The sequence below is a fragment of the Lacerta agilis genome, chromosome 17, assembly GCF_009819535.1.
Source record: "Lacerta agilis isolate rLacAgi1 chromosome 17, rLacAgi1.pri, whole genome shotgun sequence".
Lineage (NCBI taxonomy): Eukaryota > Metazoa > Chordata > Lepidosauria > Squamata > Lacertidae > Lacerta > Lacerta agilis.
The window spans coordinates 13,416,856-13,439,723 of record NC_046328.1 but is presented as its reverse complement, the minus strand read 5'-3'; the positions used below and the strand labels follow the sequence as shown (position 1 = coordinate 13,439,723).

Genomic DNA, 22,868 nt, shown 5'->3' with positions numbered 1-22,868 from the left:
AGAGCACAAACAATGTCCTCTTTCTCACATGATACGCTGCCACCACATGTCCCTCGGGACAGATAATGCATTGGGGAACTGATTTTCTTGAACCTTTGTTGCTTTGAGAAAGCAAGAGTTTAAATAGGAACACAGGAAGCTACCTTATACTCAGTCATTGGTTCATCGAGTCCAGTGCTGCCTCCACTGCCTGGCAATCGACATAAGGTAATATCACCAAGGCAACTGCAGACAAACAACAAACGTATTTTTATTTTTAATTTCCCTTATTTGACTTGTTAATTCAGTGCAATTCTATTACAATGGATTTTGACAGCGACGAAACGTGGGTGGAGAACGCCTCCCCATCCTGACCTTTCCAGGGTGGAGGAAGAGGAAGATGGTATAGATCTACAACAGGGGTTTGAGGGAAGTCACAGCTCAGAGGCAGATGAGGGGGGAAGTTGGGAAATCATGAGACAAGAAGAGAAGGAGGCAGAACCGGAGCAAATCCTGGCTGACATGGTGTCAATAGAAAGCATCCCAGACCCTCCAGCTCCCAGAACCTGGCAAGCCTTAAAAATAGGAGAGCAAAGAACTCAAAGGCAGGGGCATGTAGCTGCACCCATAGAAGTGACAAATGAGGAATTGGGAGAGAAGGGGTTGGAGATTCCCTTGAGACAATTCCATTATCCAAGAGGCTGGCTTCTGTAGCCTCTCTCTGTAATATTGAAATAAAAAAGGACGGTAAGAAACCTTTCCTTGTCTTTATACTCTCCTGGGCAACCAGCCGGGAGCCACAGGCAGCATCATAACACCTCCAGGCTGCGCACTCAAATTCCGTCACCCAAATTGCCATCTTCATTATAGAACACAGGAAAGTGTTTATACTGAATCAGACCATTGGTCTACCAGACTCGGTATTGCCTAAATTAAGTGGCAGCATCTCCTTGGGCTTTCAGACTGAAAACGCCAGGAATTGAACCCGGGAGCTTCTGCACGCAAAGCAGAGGCTCTGTCACCAAGCTCTAGCCCTTCCTCATGTGCATTGGAGCAGGATCAGCACCCAATCAACAAGAAGCAGATTTGCATGCAGAGAACCCCATGCAACTTTGGTAGGGTTTAAGAATGGAGAGAAAAGCTAACCCAATGCACCTTTTGTCACAGCAAAGATCATTCCTCTGCAATGCCCAACATGGCCTGGTTTCCCTTCCTGCTGGCGCTCACTTATTGTTCAGGTGATGAGAGACCTATTCCTCATTTCTGTTGGATCCTAGATTTTCATTTCTCCTATCAACTTCTCCACAAGAACATGAGTCATTGCATTGTCTTAGACTGGAGTTTGAGCCTTATTGGTTGATATGTTCTGTGGTCGGATAAGTCAATGTTCCTTTACCAGATAATATTCACATCTGTATAACACTATGATTTATTTAAATTTCAATTTTTCTTCTTCTTTCAGGTTCTGTTGCCGAATATGTACTTACACAACCGCCATCTGCCTCTGTGTCTTTGGGGCAAACTGTGGAACTCACTTGCTCAGGGGATAAGCTGGATACAAACTATGTGCACTGGTACCAGCAGAAACCCAACCATGCCCCTGTACTGATAATGTATGAAGACAGTAACAGAGCCACTGGGATCTCGGACCGATTCTCTGGCACCAGCTCTGGCAAAACAGCCACACTGAGCATTGCCAGAGCCCAAGAAGACGATGAGGCTGATTATTACTGCCAGCAGTGGGACAGCAACACAGCTCACAGTGACACAGGCAGATGGGGAAGTGTGCCAAAAACCTCTTGCTGACAAAGGCAGCTGCTATCATACACTGCCTTCAGAGGAGGGACTTTTCACTGGAATTCAGTTTTCATGAAAAGAGGCTTATTTGTCTTGCAATTCTCACCCCCAAACCCCCAATTTTCCTAGAGTTACACTTGTTTTTCTTCCTCACTCCCTCGTTTAATGAGGGGAAGCAAATGAAGGGGGTTCACTGAGGTAGAGAATTTAGCATAGAGTGCAAGAGTGCATTGGAAGTAGACAGCAGGTCTATGCTGGGCCACAGAATCTTACAGACAAGTAACTGAAGCAAGAGTCTCCTTGCCCACAGGGTTAAAAGCTAAGAACAACCATTGACACACAAGGCGAAAGGAACAGGGAGGGCAGAGGAAAATATAAATCCAACTCAGGCACCAGTGTCTAAACATTTGTGCCTATAATGACCAGCTGGCCCAGTTTGGGGGCAGGAGGGACCTGATGGAGTTGGGCCTCCAGCAAAGCTGATGAAATGAGCCCCGTTTGCTACTTGCCTCGCTGAGGCAAATCTGATGGAATGGAGAGGAGAGGGGAGAGGAGAGGAGGCCTGATGGAGCTGGCCTGTCATCTTGAACTGCTGTTTTCTGACTACGCTGGGCACCACTTATCCTCCATGTCTGATCCCCCTTAACTACATCTTGGTCCTCATAATTGCTACTCTTTAACTCTGTGTTGTATGATAAAGAACCTCCTTTTGTCTGACTTAAAAAAAATTGTTTTTTTCTGATTAAAAATTCTACATTCCCATATCCAACATACAACATAAAAGCAAGATTCCAATGAATCTCTTGAACTTCCCTCCTCCCCTTTGTGGGTCCTATTTTTAATCATTTCCTCCTGCATCTTTTATAATAATCCAAATCTTTTACCTCTCCATTGTGTCCATAATTCACATTAAACTACAAGTGATATTCCTATCCTACTAATGATTTTAACTGTTTACAATGGGCTTTAAGATAAGTTATAAATTCCCCCCTCCTTATTAAAATTTTGATCTGCCTGATTTCTGATTCTTCCAGTAGCCATTTCAGCATAATCGATCAACTTGATCTGCCATTCTTCTCTGGTCAGGACATACCGTCCTTTTGTCTGTCCTGATCTCCAACCCACATGGACTTCAGATCTAACGTACTGGAAAATGTGGCGAAATAAAACACCCACCATGGTGTTTCAATAAACACCTCTAGAGGGTGCTGACAGACTTGATAAGATCCAGTTTGTGCAACCAGGCAGAGGGGGCTTAATTCGCATGATGTGCAGAGCACAAACCACGTCCTCTTTCTCACATGATACGCTGCCACGACATATCCCTTGGGACAGATTATGCATTGGGGAACTGCTTTTCTCGAAGTTTGTTGCTTCAAGAAAACAGGAGTTTGAAATAGGGACACAGGAAGCTACCTTATACTCAGTCTGATCATTGGTTTATCGAGTTCAGTGCTGCCTCCACTGCCTGGCAATCGACATAAGATAATATCACCCAGGCAACTGCAGACAAACAATAAACGTATTTTTAATTTTTATTTTCCTTATTTGACTTGTTAATTCTTTGAAATTCTGTTACAATAGATTTTGACAGTGATGAAACATGGGTGGAGACCATCTCCATATCCTGACCCTTCCAGGGTGGAGGAAGAGGAAGACAACAGGGGTTTGAGGGAAGTCACAGCTCAGAGGCAGATGAGGGGGAAAGTTGGGAAATCATGAGGTGGGGGCAGAAGCAGACAGGCAGCTGACTGACACGGTATCATTAGAAAGCATTCCAGACCCTCCATCCCCCAGAACCCGGCAAGCCTTAAAAGTAGGAGAGCAAAGAGCTCAAAGGCAGAGGGCATGTAGAAGTGACGAATGAGGAATTGGGAGAGAAGGGGGTGGAGATTCACTTGAGACAATTCCATTATCCAAGAGGCTGGCTTCTGTAGCCTCTCTCTGTAATATTGAAATAAAAAAGGACAGTAAGAAACCTTTCCTTGTCTTTATACTCTCCTGGGCAACCAGCCAGAAGCCACTGGCAACATCCTGACACCTCCAGGCTGCGCACTCAAATTCCGTCACCCAAATTGACATCTTCATTATAGAACACAGGAAAGTGTTTATACTGAGTCAGACCATTGGTCTACCAAACTCGGTATTGCCTAAATTAAGTGGCAGCATCTCTTTGGGCTTTCAGACTGAAAACGCCAGGAATTGAACCCGGGAACATCTGTAGGCAAAGCAGAGGCTCTGCCACAATGCTCTAGCCCTTCCTCATGTGCATTGGAGCAGGATGAGCACCCAATCAACAAGAAGCAGATTTGCATGCAGAGAACCCCATGCAACTTTGGTAGGGTTTAAGAATGGGGAGAAAAGCTAACCCAATGCACCTTTTGTCACAGCAAAGATCATTCCTCTGCAATGCCCATCATGGCCTGGTTTCCCTTCCTGCTGGCGCTCACTTATTGTTCAGGTGATGAGAGACCTATTCCTCATTTCTGTTGGATGCTAAACCTTCATTTCTCCTATCAACTTCTCCGCAGGACGATTTGTCATTGCATTGTCTTAGACTGGAGTTCGAGCCTTATTGGTTAATATGTTCTGCAGTCGGATAAGTCAGTGTTCCTTTCTTCGGAAGAGACGTATGTTTACCAGATAATATTCACATCTGTATAACACTATGATTTTTAAAATTTCAATTTTTCTTCTTCTTTCAGGTTCTGTTGCTGAGTATGTACTTACACAACCGCCATCTGCCTCTGTGTCTTTGGGGCAAACTGTGGAACTCACTTGCTCAGGGGATAAGTTTGATAAATACTATGTGCACTGGTACCAGCAGAGACCTAGCAATGCCCCACAACTGGTTATATATAAGGACAGCGAAAGACCTGCCGAGATTTCAGACCGCTTTTCTGGAAAGAGCTCTGGTGGCACAGCCACCTTAACCATCACTGATGTCCAACAGCAAGATGAGGCTGACTATTACTGCCAGGTCGGGATCAGCGATGCTAGCCAGCAAGCACAGTGGCACTATCAAAGGAGGAAGTGAGACAAAAACCTCCTGCTCTCAAGGAGAAATGCCTGTGTTTGTTAGCTGAGTGCAACAGAAATACTGTCTCCACGCACTTGCACTGAGAGGCATATTGCCTCTGATAATGGAGGTAGAATTTAGCTGTCATTTTTGTAGCCATTAAGAACCTTACGTCCCTAAGTTCTTCCACAGAGGGATTACATTTTTAAATATACCCTATTTCTTAAAATAAAAAAGGAAACTCTGCTGAAAGTATAACAGCAGAAGGAGTAGGCCATGTTAGAACCCTTTCCCGTAATATCTAAGCTTTCTTTTTTAAAGCACTATTTTAATAATAATAATAATAATAATAATAATAATAATAATAATAATAATAATGGAGCAGTGTTCAAAAATGGCACAGATACCTAACTGCAATCAAACGTAAAGGTAAAAAAAAAGTAAAGGACCCCTGGATGGTTAAGTCCAGTCAAAGGCAACTATGGGGTGTGGTGCTCATCTTGCTTTTCAGGCCAACGGGACACCATGACAGTTCAAAGTTTGGCAGTTTGAATCTCCGCGGCGGGGTGAGCTCCTGTTGCTCTGACCCAGATCCTGCCAACCTAGCACTTAGAAAGCACACCACTGCAGTTAGATAAGTAGGTACCGCTGCAGCAGGAAGGTAAACGGCATTTCCATGCGCTCTGGTTTCCGTCATGGTGTCCTATTTTACCAGAAGCGGTTTGTCCTGCTGGCTACATGACCCAGAAAGCTGTCTGTAGGCAAAGGCTGGCTCCCTCAGCCTGAAAGCAAGATGAGTTCCGCACCCCATAGTCACCTTTGACTGGACTTAACTGTCCAGGGGTCCTTTACCTTTTTTTTTAAATTTAACAGTCTCTGGAGCCCTGGCCAATGGCAAGGGTGAGTATTACTGCGCAACGACACATATGGCAACGCAGACTGATGGGGAACTGAGACAGAAACCTGTATTTCTCTTCCCTAAGGCAAGAATAAATTTAGAATTGTGTTCACTTATGATGCAAACAAACCGTCAAAGTACAGGCACCTCTGCATTTGCACACGATCGGCACATGCATGACTGCTGATGCACATGCTGTTTTGGGCACTGCAAAGGGGCAGAATGGGGTGGAATTGGTGTTTGGCATGGGCATGGTGCCACACTTGTAGCATTCGGTGGGGAAATGTGCTGGTATTGCATAGTCTTGAGTACCCCCAAGGAAAAAAATACTGCCTGTACTAAACTTTTGGTGGAGTCAAGAGCTTAAGAAGACACCTGTTGGATCAGGCCCAAGACTCATCCTAGTGCTGCATCCTGTTCGCACAACTACCAACCAAATGTCTAGAGGAAGACCACAAGCAGTTATCAATATAACCTAAAGTGTCATGGAATTCTACTCAATATTGATCCAGTGCAGATTCCAATGTATAGTTAGCAGAGTAACAACTTAAACACGTTGCAGGATTCCAAAAAAGTAGACCAGAGGCAATTGTATTTCATCCAGCAGAGCTCCACTGCCACTGAAGGCAAATGAGCATAATGGTCACACATCCAATACATTCAGGATTTGCACTGTCCATAAGAAATCCAGTTGCAGCAGACTTAACTTAAACTTGTAACAAGTCTAAACCGTAACACTAAGCATACTGTGTACAGAACACCACACCAGAAGGAAAAAGAGATAGAAATAGGAAAGTGAAACCCAGGCTCCTTCTGGCCTCTTATTATAGTCAGCATAACCTTGACGGAAGAGATAACAGAACCAGTTTAAGCCAGCTGTACTCAGCTTCTCTGAAGGAATAAGCCAAACATCATGAACCTTCTGCTTGTTTCTTTCACACAGAGAAGCCTCCAGAACTCTCTTGAATTACAGTGGTACCTCGGGTTACAGACGCTTCAGGTTACAGACTCCGCTAACCCAGAAGTAGTATCTCGGGTTAAGAACTTTGCTTCAGGATGAGAACAGAAATCGTGTGGCAGTGGCAGCAGCGGAAGGCCCCATTAGCTAAAGTGGTCCCTCAGGTTAAGAACAGTTTCAGGTTAAGAACGGACCTCCAGAACGCATTAAGTTCTTAACCCGAGATGCCACTGTAATTAAAGGTCAGCGGTTCGAATCCCTGCGACGGGGTGAGCTCCTGTTGTTCGGTCCCAGCTCCTGCCCACCTAGCAGTTCGAAAGCATGAAGTGCAAGTAAATAAATAGGTACCGCTCCGGCGGGAAGGTAAACAGCGTTTCCACGCGCTGCTCTGGTTCGCCAGAAGCGGCTTTGTCATGCTGGCCACATGACCCGGAAGCTGTCTGTGGACAAACACCGGCTCCCTCGGCGTATAGAGCGAGATGAGCGCGCAACCACAGAGTCGCCCATGACTGGACCTAACAGTCAGGGGTACCTTTACCTTTACCACTGTAATTAGAATGGGAAAGATCTCTACACATCAGATCAACACTTTCTGCACTAAGAAATGCAAGCTGGTGGTGTGAGAGTGCATCTGAGTCTGTCTCAGAATCAAGTCCAGAGACTTTGTTGCATCTCTAATACCTGTGTAGAAGAACTTAACAAGCGATAGCTTCGTGTTGCTCCAAGAGACATGCGTTGCTGCAACTGCGTCTGACCTTTGCTAGTGGTGATCTTGTTTGCCTTCTCTATCCCCCCTTTTATTTGGAGGCGGAAGCCTGGGAAAGCTTTTCAGATGTTTGCATCTCTTTGGTTGTGCTGCCATCTTCAGGCTTCTCGGAAGCAGGAAGGAGCATCCAATAGCAAGCTACTGGCGAGTTGAAAATCTAAGCGCATCCTGCAGTTTCGCTCTGATACACAAGATGGAGGTGTGAACTAAGAGATAAATTAATTTGGGTCAGCTTCTCTGCTTCACTTACGAATTATGGAGAGTTTCATAGGCACTATACATTTAAAGCAGAACTATCATGGCTTCCCCCATACACATAATTCTGGGAAATGTAGCATGTTCAGGGTTAAAGAGTTGTTAGGAGACCTGTATCCCCCTCACAAAACTACAGTTCCCAATGTTAAAACATTCCAGGAATTGTAGTGGAGACCCCTGATTTGCACTTCTCACCGTATACAAAGAGGAACACTCTAAATCCTTCTGTTTTTCCACTTCTCTGAACTTTGTGGTACAATTATTGGCTCAAAAATGTACCGAGAGGTTTGTGTGCATGATAAAAAGGAGTACATACTTGTGTTGTTTTGTGGGAGATGTGTTTTAAAATAATAGCAATAGGAAGAAGCTTTGCTCCCTCATTCATAACATTCAGGATCAGTCATCCTCTCAAAATACAGTGGTACCTCCGGTTGTGAACAGGATCTGTTCTGGACATCCAGCCACGTCCCAAGGAATTTGCAACCGGAGGACCGCTTCTGCGCATGCGCGTGGAGCAGTGAAGCACTACTGCGCATGTGTGTGGTATAATTTTTGTAAAAGATGCAGGGATTTGTGATATGTAAAATGAACCAAGGAAAGAGAAGAAGGGAAGTCAATGGAACTATCCCAGTTTCCCAACAACTCTGCAGTTGCAGAACAACTGGTAGTCGCAGCTGACTATTCTTTCTGGCAGAAATTACTAGGGATCCAAGCCCCTGTAGCTGCTCTTTCTCTGGCTGACGGATGGAGTCAAGCTGGTCTTCTCCTGATTGTAATGTTCTTCCTGCAAAGCCCTGGGCTCCTGGCTGGTGGGTGGGGCCAGTGTGTGCCTCCCTGCAGTCTTGCAATCCCAGAAGTACTGGGTTTCAGGCAAGGAGTCTCTCTCTCTGCTGTACCCGGAGATGGTGAAGATTGAACTTGGGATCTTCTCTTACAGCCTCTGGGAACAAAGGAAAAGAAAGAGCGGAAGAGTGGTAGTAGCAATGCTGTGCAAGACATGATCGAGAGCAGGAAGAATGAAGAAACAAATGGAAAAAATAAACATCCCACACAGGATATTTATATTATACAGAACTCCTTTTGCAGAAATAAGATTTATTAAATGTGTTAATACGAATGGAAGTAAAAAAAAAACCCCTGTAGCTGTTGATAAGGGATTAAGAACAAGACTGAATGTAATTGGATTAATTAAGACTTCAGAAGCAGGGTGAAATAAAAACATTCCACTTTGAAATCCAGCACACGGGAGGCCATAAAAAATGTATAACTGGCTTTATAATTGGTATATACTTGAATGTGAATTGTAATTTGAGACTGACACAATGTGGCTTTTACTGGATATTAGTACTGTAATTGAAAATTAATTATAAAAAAATTATTAAAAGAACTTGGCATCTTCTCCATGCAAAGCCGATGTTCTGCCACTGAACTGTAGGATCCACATTGACCAGAAAGGGTGTGTGTGTGTGTGTGTGTGTGTGTGTACACACATATATACATTTCCCCTAAAATGTGAATGTCCCCCCCCCACACACATTTTCACCTACAATATGCATTTTCACATGACTTCCTGTGCTTATTTTTTAGCACAGGGACTGTGTCACAATATTCAGAGAAGGATGAAAATCAAAAGGATATCTGCATTCTTCTGTGCATATTAGTCCAGGAAGTGTGAATCGGGCTGGGTCACTTTAAAAAGGCAGACTGAGTTAAAACCTCGAACGTACTTAGTAGAACTCTGTGAACGTCTACCGCAGGTGCCCAGGCCCCAGCAGCTTCTTCTAACAGTTGTTCAAGGTCACCTCCCAACCCTTTCTAACCACCAACTGTACGCATTGACAGATGTATCAGTGGATCTGTGAATGGACCCAGGAAGGGGCAACGGCTTTCAGTTCATTTGCACAGAGGATGCGAAGTCAGACCCTAGGAAGCCTCCCGTACCAGAAACATGTGCTCTGCTATTTTCAGAAGATGCCAGTTGAGTAGAAGCCACGGGCCATTGCTGAAGCATTACCGATCTCCTCCTCTGGAAGGAAGTGCTTATCAGATGTACTGCTCCTGACAATCGGTGCAGTGTGCTTATGTGGACTTGTGCATGTCGAGGATGCATACCTTTCCTGGAGCCTTTCGAATTTTTTGGATTTTTTAAAAAAGATTTTTGGACCTTCTGGATGGGCAGAAAATGGAGTTAATTTCACCACACACTGAAATCCAGTTTGATCAACGGGTTGTCTTGTGAATATTTATAGGGTGGAGTTAAAGACCACAGGATATCCATGGAGATTAACCTGCAGATTTCTCAAACCATGCTTTTCAGTTAAGCCACATGAGAGGTTCTGGAAATATGAAGAGATGTGGCAAGTGGAACCTGCAAAAAAAGTTGTAGTTTGGAGTACTTCTGTTCAAGATACACCACTCGTCTTTTGGTTTCCCCCTGATTTTCCATTTTCCAATATTTATTGGCTACTGAGCGCTACAATTTCGCTGGGCTATTTTGGAAGTTATTTGGTCTTTTGGTGCTTTTTCACTTTGTTTCGTTTGTTTATTTTTACTCCTAAAAACCTTGGAGTTCTCCTAAGCGTCTCCTTTGTGGATGGAGCCATTCTGGCTATAAAAGGAAAACCACTCATAGAATTAAGGTTCCTGTGATTATATTAACTGGATTACACAGAAGTAATGCTCTGCTCTGGAAACAGCACTCTTCAACTTCATAAGAGGTTTGCATTTCGCCGTCAGCTCAGCCTTTCGGAATCATTCTGCAATTGCCTGCTATGTCTTGCACATGCAAGAATGGATTCCATGGAGAAATGGGTGATTTCTACAGATTCCTCTCATTCTTCCTTTAATGCGGGATGCTACAACCACACCAGGTCTCGTCTGGAAATGATCTCTTCAGAATTATCGGGGGGGGGGAGAGAAGATTTTCCCCTGAAAGCACCCTAAATCTCAGAGCCAGAGGAGTTACACACTGGAACTGTGGTTCAGGTAAGCAGGATTGTGCCGTCCTCGGTATGTTTATAACTGCTCCTCGATTATTGTGCCATAGATTAGGGGGGGAACTACACAAGTCAATGAACAAAGCAGTTATATTAATAAACAATTATTGCTTAAATCCTTGAGGAAGGGCAGTAGCTCAGTGGAAAAGCATTTGCCTTGCATGCAGAAGGTTTTACAATTTAAAGTACCGTATTTTTCGCTCCATAGAACGCACCGGACCATAGGGCGCACCTCATTTTTAGAGGAGGAAACAAGGGAAAAAATATTTTTCTGGTTTTCCTCCTCTAAAAGCCCTTTTTGTGTTGTTGTTGTTGTTTTTTGAGGATCAGCTAAAAGTTTTGCAGCTGTTTTTGCAAAGGCAAAAGGCTTTTTTTAGGATCAGCTAAAAGTTTTGCAGCTTTTTTTGCAAAGGGAAAAGCCCTGGGTTTTTTCCCCCGAGGATCAGCTAGGTTTTGCAGCTTTTTTTTGCAAAGGGGGAAAAGCAAAGCTCCTTTTGCAAAGGGGGAAAAGCAAAGAGGAAAAGCCCCATTTTTATGAGGTTTAACTCACATTTCTGAAAAATCTTAAGGGAGCCATTTCTACAGTTTCCAGACAGATAATCTAATCAGCCAGTCACATGTCCTGGGGAAACAAACAACCTCCCTCTGCAGCACATTCAACAAAGGAGGGCGGGGCTGAAAGGGAGCCGGGACTCTTATCTCTCTCCCGATCTCTTGCTGATCAGCTGCTGAGCGGGGTCCTTTCAACACTCCCTTTTCTCTTTGTAAAATAAAAAGCATGATCCTCTTTTGGCCCCTGGGCAATTCAGCTCCAGGGACCACCATTCGCTCCATAAGACGCACAGGCATTTCCCCTTACTTTTTAGGAGGAAAAAAGTGCGTCTTATGGAGCAAAAAATACGGTACTCATTTTTACATCCTTAAGATATCAGTGACTTCCCTTCTTCTCTTTCCATGGTTCATTTTGCATATCATAAATCCCTGCATATTTTACAGAAACGATACCATTCAGTAGTCCGTTATTACATCCATCATAACTTATTTACACTGTTGAATTTATCTTAATGCTGCCGTTTTCAAGTGCACACAATTTCACCCCATCTATTCAATAAACATTTCCCAATCTTCTCTAAACATATGTTCTTCTTGTTCTCTTATTCTATATGTTAAGTCTGCGAGCTGCGCATATTCTGCCAACTTAAGTTGCCATTCTTCTTTGGTTGGGACTTCGCTCGTTTTCCATTTTGGGGCTAACGAAACACAGTACAGTGGTACTTCAGGTTAAGAACTTAATTCGTTCCAGAGGTCCGTTCTTAACCTGAAACGGTTCTTAACCTGAGGCGTGCTTTCACTAATGGGGCCTCCTCCTGCCGCTGCGCCACTGGTGGGCGATTTCCATTCTTATCCTGGAGCAAAGTTCTTAACCTGGAGCAACCACTTCTTGGTTAGCGGAGTTTGTAACCCGAAGCGTCTGTAACCCGAGGTACCACTGTAGTAGCATACATAAATAACCTTTTCTGACACCTGGGAATTTCAGTCTGAACAGAAGGTTCCCGGTTCAATTCCCAGCATCTCTACATGGGGTTGACAATATTGCACTAGGGTGGACCATGGTCTGACTCAGAATTAGTAATCTTGCTGTGTTTCTAATGACAAGCCAACATTTTTTAAGGAATTGAAAGAGATGTGAGAGCATCTCTCTTCTATGGAATCTGATGGGACAGATTTGTACTTTGGAGTGTGTTCCTTGTGTCTGGTGAAGTTGGGTTATTTTGAGGGGTAAACATCAAGCCAGATATAACAACACATATGTATTGCGCTGTTTCAGGTCACATATAAATTCAGACCAGGTGGTAGAGATGGTGTTGTCTACAGAATGGGTGTATACGTTATGTAAGATTCTCCATGGAGGCCCGAATCACTTGAGAAAGGGTTCGTGGCTTTATTAAAACAACTGTAGTAGAAATTAGTCTATAGAGGGGAAGTCTACACAAATCTGTCATGGATGCCTATGGGAATCCAGCTTGTAGAAAAAGACGAATTAAAATTCATAATTTGCTTAGGAGACCATTGTAAACAAATAAAAACATTAGCTGGACTTTAAAAACAACTTGTAAAGAAACGAAAGGCACGGATAATCCAAAGAGATGAAAACTGTGGAGAATGTAATGATATGTAGTTTTAGAAAAATTATTTTAAGGACCCATGTTGGGGATGGGGGGAAGTCACGAGATTCAGAGAATCTCATGTATGGATATGTTAAAAGTTAATCTTTAAAAACCAATAAAAAATATTTCAAAAGAAAAAGACGAATTAATAGGTCCCAATGAAAATCAGAGTCAGAAGTGTTCTAGATTCTGGATGGTGTAGGGTAGACTTCTGAGTATGACAGGATACATATATTGCCCTGAAGTAAATGTACAGTCTTCAGTAAACTCTCTGCATACACAGACACACCTGTGAGCACTGCAGTATGCTGAGCCACAAGTCATGAAATCAATCTGAGTAGAAAGGGGAAGAATCTCAGTGGTAGAATGATATAGAGAAGAACTGATTATTTTAAGTGGGTTATTTTGCTTGCATTGTGTCCTGGGCTCAGTTTTGACAAAGACCCAATTAGATATATATTTTTAATTGCCAAAAAAATGGGTGAAGGAAGCGAATTAACATTTTACAGGAGGCGAGTATCCAGTTTGCAATCCAAGATTGAATGCCACATAGATGAAGGGTTGTGGCCAGTGCTAGTCCTACTCAGAGTAGATCTGTTGCAATTAATGGACATGACTAATGTAGAGCCGTGGATCTATCCTGAGTACATAAGCAGAGACTGGTAAAAAGGTAAAGGATCCCTGGACAGTTAAGTCCAGTCAAAGGCGACTATGGGGTTGTGGCACTCATCTCGCTTTCAGGCCAAGGGAGCCGGTGTTTGTCCACAGACAACTTTCCAGGTTGTGTGGCCAGCAGGACTAAACCACTTCTAGCACAATGGGACACTGTGACGGAAGCCACAGTGCACAGAAACGCCGTTTACCTTCCCGCCACAGCAACACCTATTTATCTGCTTGCTCTGGCGTGCTTTTGAACTGCTAGGTTGGCAGGAGCTGGGACAGAGCAATGGGAGCTCACCTCATCCTGGGGATTCGAACCACTAACCTTTCAATGGCCAAGCCCAAGAGGCTCTGTACTTTAGACCACAGTGCCACCCGCATCCTTAGAGCCTGGTGGAACCTGCCCATTGCTTAGTCCACTTGTCGTCATGGTGGTCAACGAAATGCCTGTGGGAAACCCACAAGCAGAAGCTGAGCACAAGAGCCCTCTCTCCTGCTGTGGTCTCCAACAACTGGCATTCAGAAACAGTACTGCCTCCAGCCATTGACTAGTATTGGATATGACCACAAGTTTTTTGGGTGATATTCAATGCTATTCCTACTCAGATTAGACCCAGTGATGTTCATAGACATGGCTGACTTGGTTTCATTAATTTCAGCAGACGTTCTCTGAGTAGAACTTACTTGAATACAACTCATTCTTTCTGGTCCCTTGATACAACATGGGTTGCGTGCAACAAAGCTTTGTGACAATCTAGTGGTGGTGGGGGGGTGGTTTCTGTTTTGTTTTGTTTTGTTTTTGAGCAAAACTGCCACAGATAGCACACCCGGCCACACTAAGAACTGGATGCAGGGAAGTGAACTGACAACCAAAGTATGCCAGGGCGGAATGAGGAAAACTTATAATTTATCTTAAAAACCATTGCAAAGAGTTAAAATCGTTAGTAGGATTGGAGTAACACTTGTAGTATAATGGTGAATTTTGGATACAATGGAGAGGTAAAAGATCTGGATTATCATAAAAGATGCAGGAGGAAATGACTAACAATAGGACCCACAAAGGGGAGACGTCCAGGAGATTCCTTGGAATCTTGTTTTTATGTTGTATATTGGATATGTGATTGTAAAATTATAATCTGGAAAATCAAATAAATATTTTTTTAAAAACACAAAAACTAAGTATGCTGGGGCGATGATACACATCTCCCTAAGCATCCACTCAGTGCAAATGTGCACCTTTATGTCCACAAGTAAGTTGCCTTAGACATATGTAGACCTATCCAGTCCTGGTGGATCTGCACAGGAGGATCTGCACAGGAGGGGAATCTCGGGGTCTGCCCTCTTGTAACTTGCGGCTACACTTGGATCCTTTGCAAGGAGGGATGGAGGAAGACATGAATTCCTCATGCTCATGTGAACTATCTCATTTGCTATTCCCGGAACAATATGGGAAGACAATTTCAGCTTTCCGTCAAAATCCACCGTTCTCCGAATTTTGCAATGCAGCACGGAAACCAAAGATGTGCAGAAAAAAATTGTGTTCTCTAAGGGATGCATAAAAATGCATGTATGGATGAAAATAGCACATGGAAAAGCATTGTTTTGGGGGAGGTTGCTTGCAAAAAGAATGTGTCTACTGGGAGAAATCAACACTACAATGCTAATGGATTTTTTTTTGAGGACTTCCTTTAAAAATAAAAATAAAATTGCCAAAATGTGGCAAACTGAGGTTTTGATTAGAATAATGAAAAAAAACTGGGAGAAACTGAAATTGGCAGATTCACCCACCTCTATTTGCACGACGGTGTGCATGGGGCAGCTGTTCACACCCTGTTCAGGAGGACTCCCGACCACATTGCAGAATTATTATTATTTCCCCCCGGATCTAGGGCTCAGCACTCTCTCTTTTTTCCAATGGATTATTTTGCATCAGAATCCATCAAACATTTTTTGCACTGAAGACTCACCTATGTCCCATCTTTCAAAGCCCTTTGCTGCATGCCCTTTGCATCAAATTCGTCACTGACCAGGTACACTATCCAGAAAAGAGGAAGCAAAGTTTTTCTGGTGACAAAAAAACATTTTTGTAAGGCTGTTAGTCACTGTGTGTATATCTTCGGCGGTGGAACCCAACTGTCAGTCCTAGGTAAGTTGCTTTAAAATGCCTATACAATTGTTTTCTGATCAGCTTTGTATTTCATTTCTGTCGTTTTCCCTTCCAAACTCTGTCTCTGGGTTAGGCAGGGCATCTCTTGCCCAGTAGTTCAAATCGGCTTAGGAGAGGGTCAGGATTTCTCCTCTCTTGGGTCAACTAGATCAGATGAGTCTGTAGAATGTTTCTCTCCTTTTATGTGCCGATTCAAGTTGTAATCTAATGCCACACTTAGCTGGGAGTAAGTCCAGCTGACAAAGTGAGACTTACTTCTGAATAAGTAAATGCTTTGCTGTCATGAAACCGTTGCTGTTTGCCATTTTTAATAACATTACAACTTTGGATGAGAGTTTTTTGGGTCGCCAATTAGCAGGTTCGACTTTTCCCATTGTGGGAAAAGAATACGCAGGTAAGTTTACAGCAAAGTTTTGTTTTGTTTTTAAAACATATCAGGAAGACCATGTATTGTGTTGACAAAGCAAAATTGCCTTTTCAGTTTAAGACTGCTCTACCTTTTTTAGAATAATATCTGTAGCAACAAGTAATATTTAAAACTAATTCAAGACGGGGTTGTATTAGAAAAGATATTGTACTATCTGATGGCATATTTTCCCCCTTTGTAATCATTGCTGAATTTAAAAAAATATTAGGTATCAGAGATTGAAATAATAGGATAAGTAATGATGCAATTACTTACCTGGGAGTAATAGAGGTTGAGCTTGGTGGGCTTACATCTGAATCAGGTGCAGGGGCAGAAAGATGATTTGCAGGTATGCCTTCATACAGAAACAGGTTTTACAAAAAGCATGATGCGTTTGGTTGAATTGAAAAAGTTAGGTAAAATATTATTTTGTAAGTTGTTAGAATTTTCCATTCTGCTTGCCGGTGTATTCATCTCTCTCTGTCCTTCTGAATGCAAGAAGCCTGACTTTAAACCCAATTCCCTCAGAAACAAGTCTAACTAAAAGAGAACTGACTGTGCTCTGTATCCTGAATACATTTTCTTGAAAATATGTCCCAGTGAATCAATGGATCTCTTTTCCAAAGTAACAGAGTTGGAGTTTGTGTTGGGTCCATGACTTGCCACTTCCGAAAAGATTTTAGACAGCTGCATTGGTCCATTAGGACAGGGGGGGGGGAACACCAAACCATTTGTAGTAGAATAACTTTATTGGGGACTAACCAAAAAAAGTCACAATAGCTGGCCGACCTTTCAGGTTCATCAACCTTCCCCTGTCAAGCTGGAGGGTGTTTAGCAAAAAGAGAGTGGAGAATAAGAAAATAATGGGTGGTGCGGGAAAGAAAAGGATATTGCAAAAACCTCACTGGGTGACAGTCAACTAAGTTTTACTTAGCATAGACCCACAGAAACTAATAGACCTATTTAATTTCAATGCATCTGCACTGAGTAAATTTAGTTGAATATCATCCAGTGGGTAGTATCCAACTAAGTTCTACTAAAGGAGAAAGTTAGCTGCTTTGAGACTCCTTTGGGTAGCGATAAAGTGGGATATCAAATCCAAACTCTTCTTCTTCTTCTTCTTCTTCTTCTTCTTCTAGAGTAGACTCACTGAAATTAATGGGCTTAAGTTACCCATGGGCACTAATTTTGATGGGTCTATGACTAACATAAGATATACAGCCGTGACTTCTTAAGGCAACTAGTAGGATCTGTAACAAAACGTTGCACTCTCGTGTTTCCTGATTACTGGATGCCAGCCAGCCAGCAATGCCTTGTTCAGGATACTCCATTCCTTCCCCCTCTCGACAGTTTTCTGTTTGTTTTCCCCTCTCTGAGAGTCAATCTGCGGTCCATGAATGCACAGCACTCTCCAGTCTTCATTGAGCTGTTTGGGTTGTTCTTTCTCCCCTTACTCGTGTTGTCTCCAAGATTTTTCAATACTTTAGCAAAGCACTGCGAGGTTCAGGGTTCCTCTAATTCTGTTGATGCTTCCCTTTTCTGCAGGACCAGTGCAATTTAGGCTACATAAGAACCCATCCTTTGGGAAATGCTATTAGTACATAATATTTGGTGCAATGGATGGCAGACTAGGGTTTTTCATCTTGCCCACTTTTCTCTTCCTGCTCCCAACCTCATTTTTTGTTCTAGATTCCCCACACACACACACACACACACCTTGCTAAGCATCCGGCCTGGAGAAGCATTCTGATGAACTCAAGGATGCTTTTTCACTGCTTAAACAAAAAGTTGGTCCTAGTAAAGACCAACTTCCATCGATTTCCAGTCTTTCAGAGGGCAGCGCTGATGAGAAGGAGGCAGCCCTGCCATGAGGGAATGCATTGGGGTGGAATGATGGTTAGGCCAGTGTTTTTCAACCACTGTTCCGCGGCACACTAGTGTGCCGCGAGATGTTGCCTGGTGTGCCGTGGGAAAAATTGAAAAATTCAAGAGAATTACTTTATATATAGTCAATATAGGCACAGAGTTAAATTTTTTAACATTTTCTAATGGTGGTGTGCCTCGTGATTTTTTTCATGAAACAAGTGTGCCTTTGCCCAAAAAAGGTTGAAAAACACTGGGTTAGGCAGTATAAATCCCACCAAAATCCCATTAGTTGTAAGGGGTTAACTTCAAATAAGATACGTGTTGATTACTTTGTATGTGTACTGGGGGAAAGGGTGATACAGATTGGCCAACGAAATGTTTTAACATGGTGCTAGATTTCATGTAGTCTTAAAAAAATGAATTGATCACCAAAGTCTTTGTGTTTGTTTATCTAGATGGAAATAATAATAATAATAATAATAATAATAATAATAATAATAATAATAGTTATTATTTATTGTTTATACCCTACCCTCTGGCTGGGTTTCCCCAGCCACTCTGGGCAGCTTTCAACCGAATATTAAAACAATACAGTATCAAACATTAAAAACTTCCCTAAACAGGGCCGCCTTCAGTTGTCTTTTAAAAAGTAAAATAGTTGCTTATTGCCTTGACATCAGCTGGGAGGGCGTTCCACAGGGCAGGTGCCACTACCGAGAAGGCCCTCTGCCTGGTTCCCTGTAACTTAACTTCTTGCAGCGAGGGAACTGCCAGAAGGCCCTCGGCGCTGGACCTCAGCGTCCAGGCTGGATGGTGGGGGTGGAGACGCTCCCTCAGGTATACAGGACCGAGGTAGTTTAGGGCTTTAAAGGTCAGCACCAACACTTTGAATTGTGCTCGGAAAAGGACTGGGAGCCAGTGAAGATCTTTCAGGACCTGGGTGGATCTTTCAGGATGGATGGATGTGTGGATAGAAAGATAGAGACAGGCAATCTCCTTCCATTGCTAATGCTCAAGTAAAATTCAACTGCATGTCCAGTTGTCTTCTCTATGGGGAATTGGTTGTACCATATTGTTCTTTGCCTCGGGCAGCAAAATACTTTCGGCCAACCTGGCTAGAGCTACCAGAGGTGATGTCTCAGGACCTGTTAGTCTTTAGGGCACCGTGAGACTCTTTGCACTCTTTGCTATGACAGATGAACACAGGCCTTTCCCTCTGGAAGATATTAATATAGTTACGCGGTTATCTGCATTGTTAGTCCTACTCAAAGTTAACTCACTGAAATTAAACGGGCACGAATAACTTTAAACTATTAATCCCAATGTGCTTATTATGAGTAAACATTAGGTAGATACAACCTTTTTTTCTTTTTCTTTTCTTTTGGGGTCTATTGGCTACAGTAAATTGATTGGAATACCCCCTCCTTGGTTCCCCCCTTCTTCTTTTAAAGGAAAATCCATGTACCAAGAAATCCAGCATTGCAGGGGGGAATATTTTGAACATGCTTTTCTCCCTGACATGCCTGTCCCTTCTATCATGCTGGCCTCCTGCCAGCAGCCCCAAAGGCAAGAGGTTTGCAACCTCCGTGAGGACTGGGTCAGTGCATTGCTACAAAGTTCAAAACCTGTTTATGTGTTGATGGAGTATCACAGAACCATAAAAATGTAGGGTTGGAAGGGACCCTGTGGGTCATCTAGTCCAACCCTCTGCAATGCAGGGATCCTAGTGAAGCAAGGAAGGGGGAACATTTGCGGAGGGGAGGCATCAGAGGTTGCTGATCCATGAGGCTGCCACCCCCCACCCCACCCCATCCACTTTCCATCGGCTACATGGGCAGCTTTGCTGTGAGCTCCCACAATGCTGTTAGGAGACGCCCCCCCTCCATCCTTGTCGGTAGATGTCCAAGGCCACGGAGCTTAATAGGAATGCCATTGTGAGCCTAAGGCAATTGCCGGGAGTGCTTGCATTTCTGTTCTGCTAAACAATACTTGCTCATGTGAGCCTTTTCCTAATTTCAAAAGCCTTCTGTGGGCGATAAGGCGAAACCTCTGGCAAGAGGGATCTGGCCCTCTTCTGGTGGAGGGAGAGAGGGAAGGAGGGTGAGAAAAGAGAGGGAGAGAGAGGGAGAGGTGTTGTGGAAAGTGTGAGAGAAAATGGATGATCCACCCCCCCCCCTTTGAACTTTTTCATATGTTTTTATTTATTTTCATGGTACAGAAGATAAAGTTTGCGAAAGCAATTGTTACTGTTGGACTTTCCAATCCGCTGTCAGCATATGGCCCGCAACAGAATTACCCTTGAAGGCATATGGCCTCAAGATTTATTATTATTATTATTATTATTATTATTATTATTATTATTATTATTAGTGCTTTTTTCTAAATGGGTACTCTCATTTTGACTGAAGAAAACCACCATTTCATAGTTTAAATTGGGAAAAATAAAATACAGTAAATGGACAAAAGTACAAAGATTCACAAAATGTTTAGGGGTATGCATACCTCGCACCCCCCAAAAAAGGCACTGATTATGATTTATTATACTATATATTATATTATATTATATTATATTATATTATATTATATTATATTATATTATATTAATTATATTATATTATTATACACCTTTTCCCCCTGATAGGATTCAGGGTGGCGTGCTTGATTAATAATAATAGCAACAACAAGAAGAACAATAATATTAAAAAGAAAGCGTGGTAGACAAAGGCTTTAATTCAGGTTGCAGAATCTGTGGGCCTCTCAGTGTTATTGGACTCCAACTAATGGGAGCTGGAGTCTAAGAATATCTAGCAAACATTCCACTTCTTTTCAGGGGCACACAACTATTTATCTGGCTTAACCATTGCACTTGCTTCCTCCCACCCCCATTCCACTTTGGTCACTAGGCTCAACGCTATAAATGCTCTAAGCAAAAATGGATCAGAGGTGTGTGCCAGGTTTTGTCTCTCTGTGAGTGGTATCTACCTCTGGGAAGATCAGAAACCTTAGGTGAAATCTCTGCCGTACATTTAAAAGTCAGGCACTCTGAGAATATATAATAAATAACGACAATTAAATTTGGGGGGGGGGTGTTTTCTAGAAGTTGGCAGGGGGAATAAAACTTTTGGGACTAGAATACAGGCTACCGAAATCAAAACGCGTGGCTTTTGGAAGCCACAGATTCTTTCAAAATTTCAGCCACAGAACTGGGGTTAGAATCATAAGGAACTCTAAGGGGTCTTGTAGTTCAGCTTAGAGCAAAATATCCTCCTTCTAAAATAGATGGGCCCAGGAGCCAACATTTAAATTTGCTTACAGTGCCTCAGAGTAATGCTCATCAGGAGCATTATGGGAAATTTAAATGGCAGCTCCCAGTTTCCGGCACCACCATCACAAGGGGCACAGGAATACCTCAGGATAAATCCATATGATCTATTTAATGGTAGGGCATTCTGAGAAGATATAATGCGTAATAGCAGTAAAACTGAGGAGAAGGCTCCACAAGCGACAGAATTACAAATGTTCTTGAGGCTGGGGGAGAAGAAAGCTTTTGGAGGAGATTGACATGGCTTCCAGATAGTCAAATGTCCTTACAAAATATTTCAGGACACAACTTTGGGGAATACAGTCATGATAGTGCTTCCTTTAGTAATCAAATAAATTGTTACATGTGTCAAATATTGGATGCTCCCTGAGACACAACACTTAACCAGATTTCCCCTTGACTTCCAGTGTCAGCCAACAGTACCTCCAACAGTGAACGTCTTCCCACCATCCCAAGCAGAACTGAGGAGCTCAGAGAAAGCCACTTGGTGTGTCTCATTGATGGCTTTTAACCGGGTTCCGCCCAAGTTACCTGGCTGGCTGATGGCACCACCATCCTCCTCTGAGTGCAGAACAACCAAGCCCCAAGCTGAATGCAAGTACGCGGCCAGCAGCTACCTCAGCATGGAAAAGTCTGCCTGGGAGAGGTGTGAGTCGTCAGCTGCAAAGTGGAGCATGAAGGGAAGACCTTTGAGAAGCAAGTGAGGAGATCGGAGTGTGCCTAGAGGCTGGATGGGTCTGCTGAGTTCCTCATGCCTCCAGCAGCTGAGAAGAAAGAGGCCTTTCATGTTCAAGGGGGCCGAGTTTATTCTCTGATTTCCTCTAATGCTACATTGATCCTCAAGTTTGGTTTCCTTCCTATGTCGTTCCACTCCCCACACCTCCTCCCTTCCTCTCTCCCTGGAATCTCCTTTGTATCTTGGCTTATCATGTTAGCAAATTAATAAATGTCATACATTTCACCGGTGTTTTTTCCTGACCCACTTATTTATTCCATCTCCTTCAAGCAGGTTGCATTCATGGTTTCCTGTCATATTACAGAAGGAAATGTGCTGTTACTCAGCCAAAATGCAGTGGTAAAAGCAGTGTGACTGCATGGGAATGTAGGAAGCGGCCTTCTCCCAAGTCAGACCAGTGGTCCATCTAGGTGGGCATTTTCTACACCAGTGGGCTGTGGCTTTCCTGGAGATCAGGCAGGGTTCCCCCCCCCCCCGCCAGTTCCCTCCTGGTCTTACATGGAGATGTCTGGGATTGAAACAAGGATGCCGTGATGCCATACAGATGGACTACCAGTGGCTAAAAGCCCTTTCTACTAGGCAATGCTGCATCTAAACAAATTCCAGTGCTACAGGAGCAGTCCTACTTAAGGGCTCTTTAGTATTATTAGATGTGATGAATTGACTCAAGTTGCTGTTCACTTTAAAGAACTAGCTGAAAGAACCTAGCCTCCATATAAATCATTGCCCAATGAAATTCGCTGCTCCTCTCTTCCCATTCAGCTGCAGAGAAATAGAATGGGGATTTAGGATTCATTTCAGGTGGTATTTCAAACATTCCCAGCATCACTTCTAGTCTGCCATGTGCCCCATGCCCCTCGTGGAGGGTGGTCCAT

The 22,868-nt window shown here is 43.2% G+C and overlaps 2 protein-coding genes across 2 annotated transcripts in view; both read left to right on the top strand.

The window, feature by feature from the left end:
- Positions 1-22,868, top strand: part of LOC117061679 (immunoglobulin lambda-1 light chain-like) — a 332,518-nt gene that overhangs the window by 297,688 nt on the left and 11,962 nt on the right. The window lies entirely within an intron of this gene.
- Positions 1,175-22,142, top strand: LOC117061680 (immunoglobulin lambda-1 light chain-like). Its single transcript, XM_033174616.1, is given in 8 exon segments — positions 1,175-1,217; positions 1,442-1,733; positions 15,605-15,642; positions 18,635-18,639; positions 21,671-21,730; positions 21,733-21,807; positions 21,809-21,911; positions 21,914-22,142. Coding segments are annotated over 8 exon segments (684 nt in total). The 3' UTR covers positions 21,982-22,142.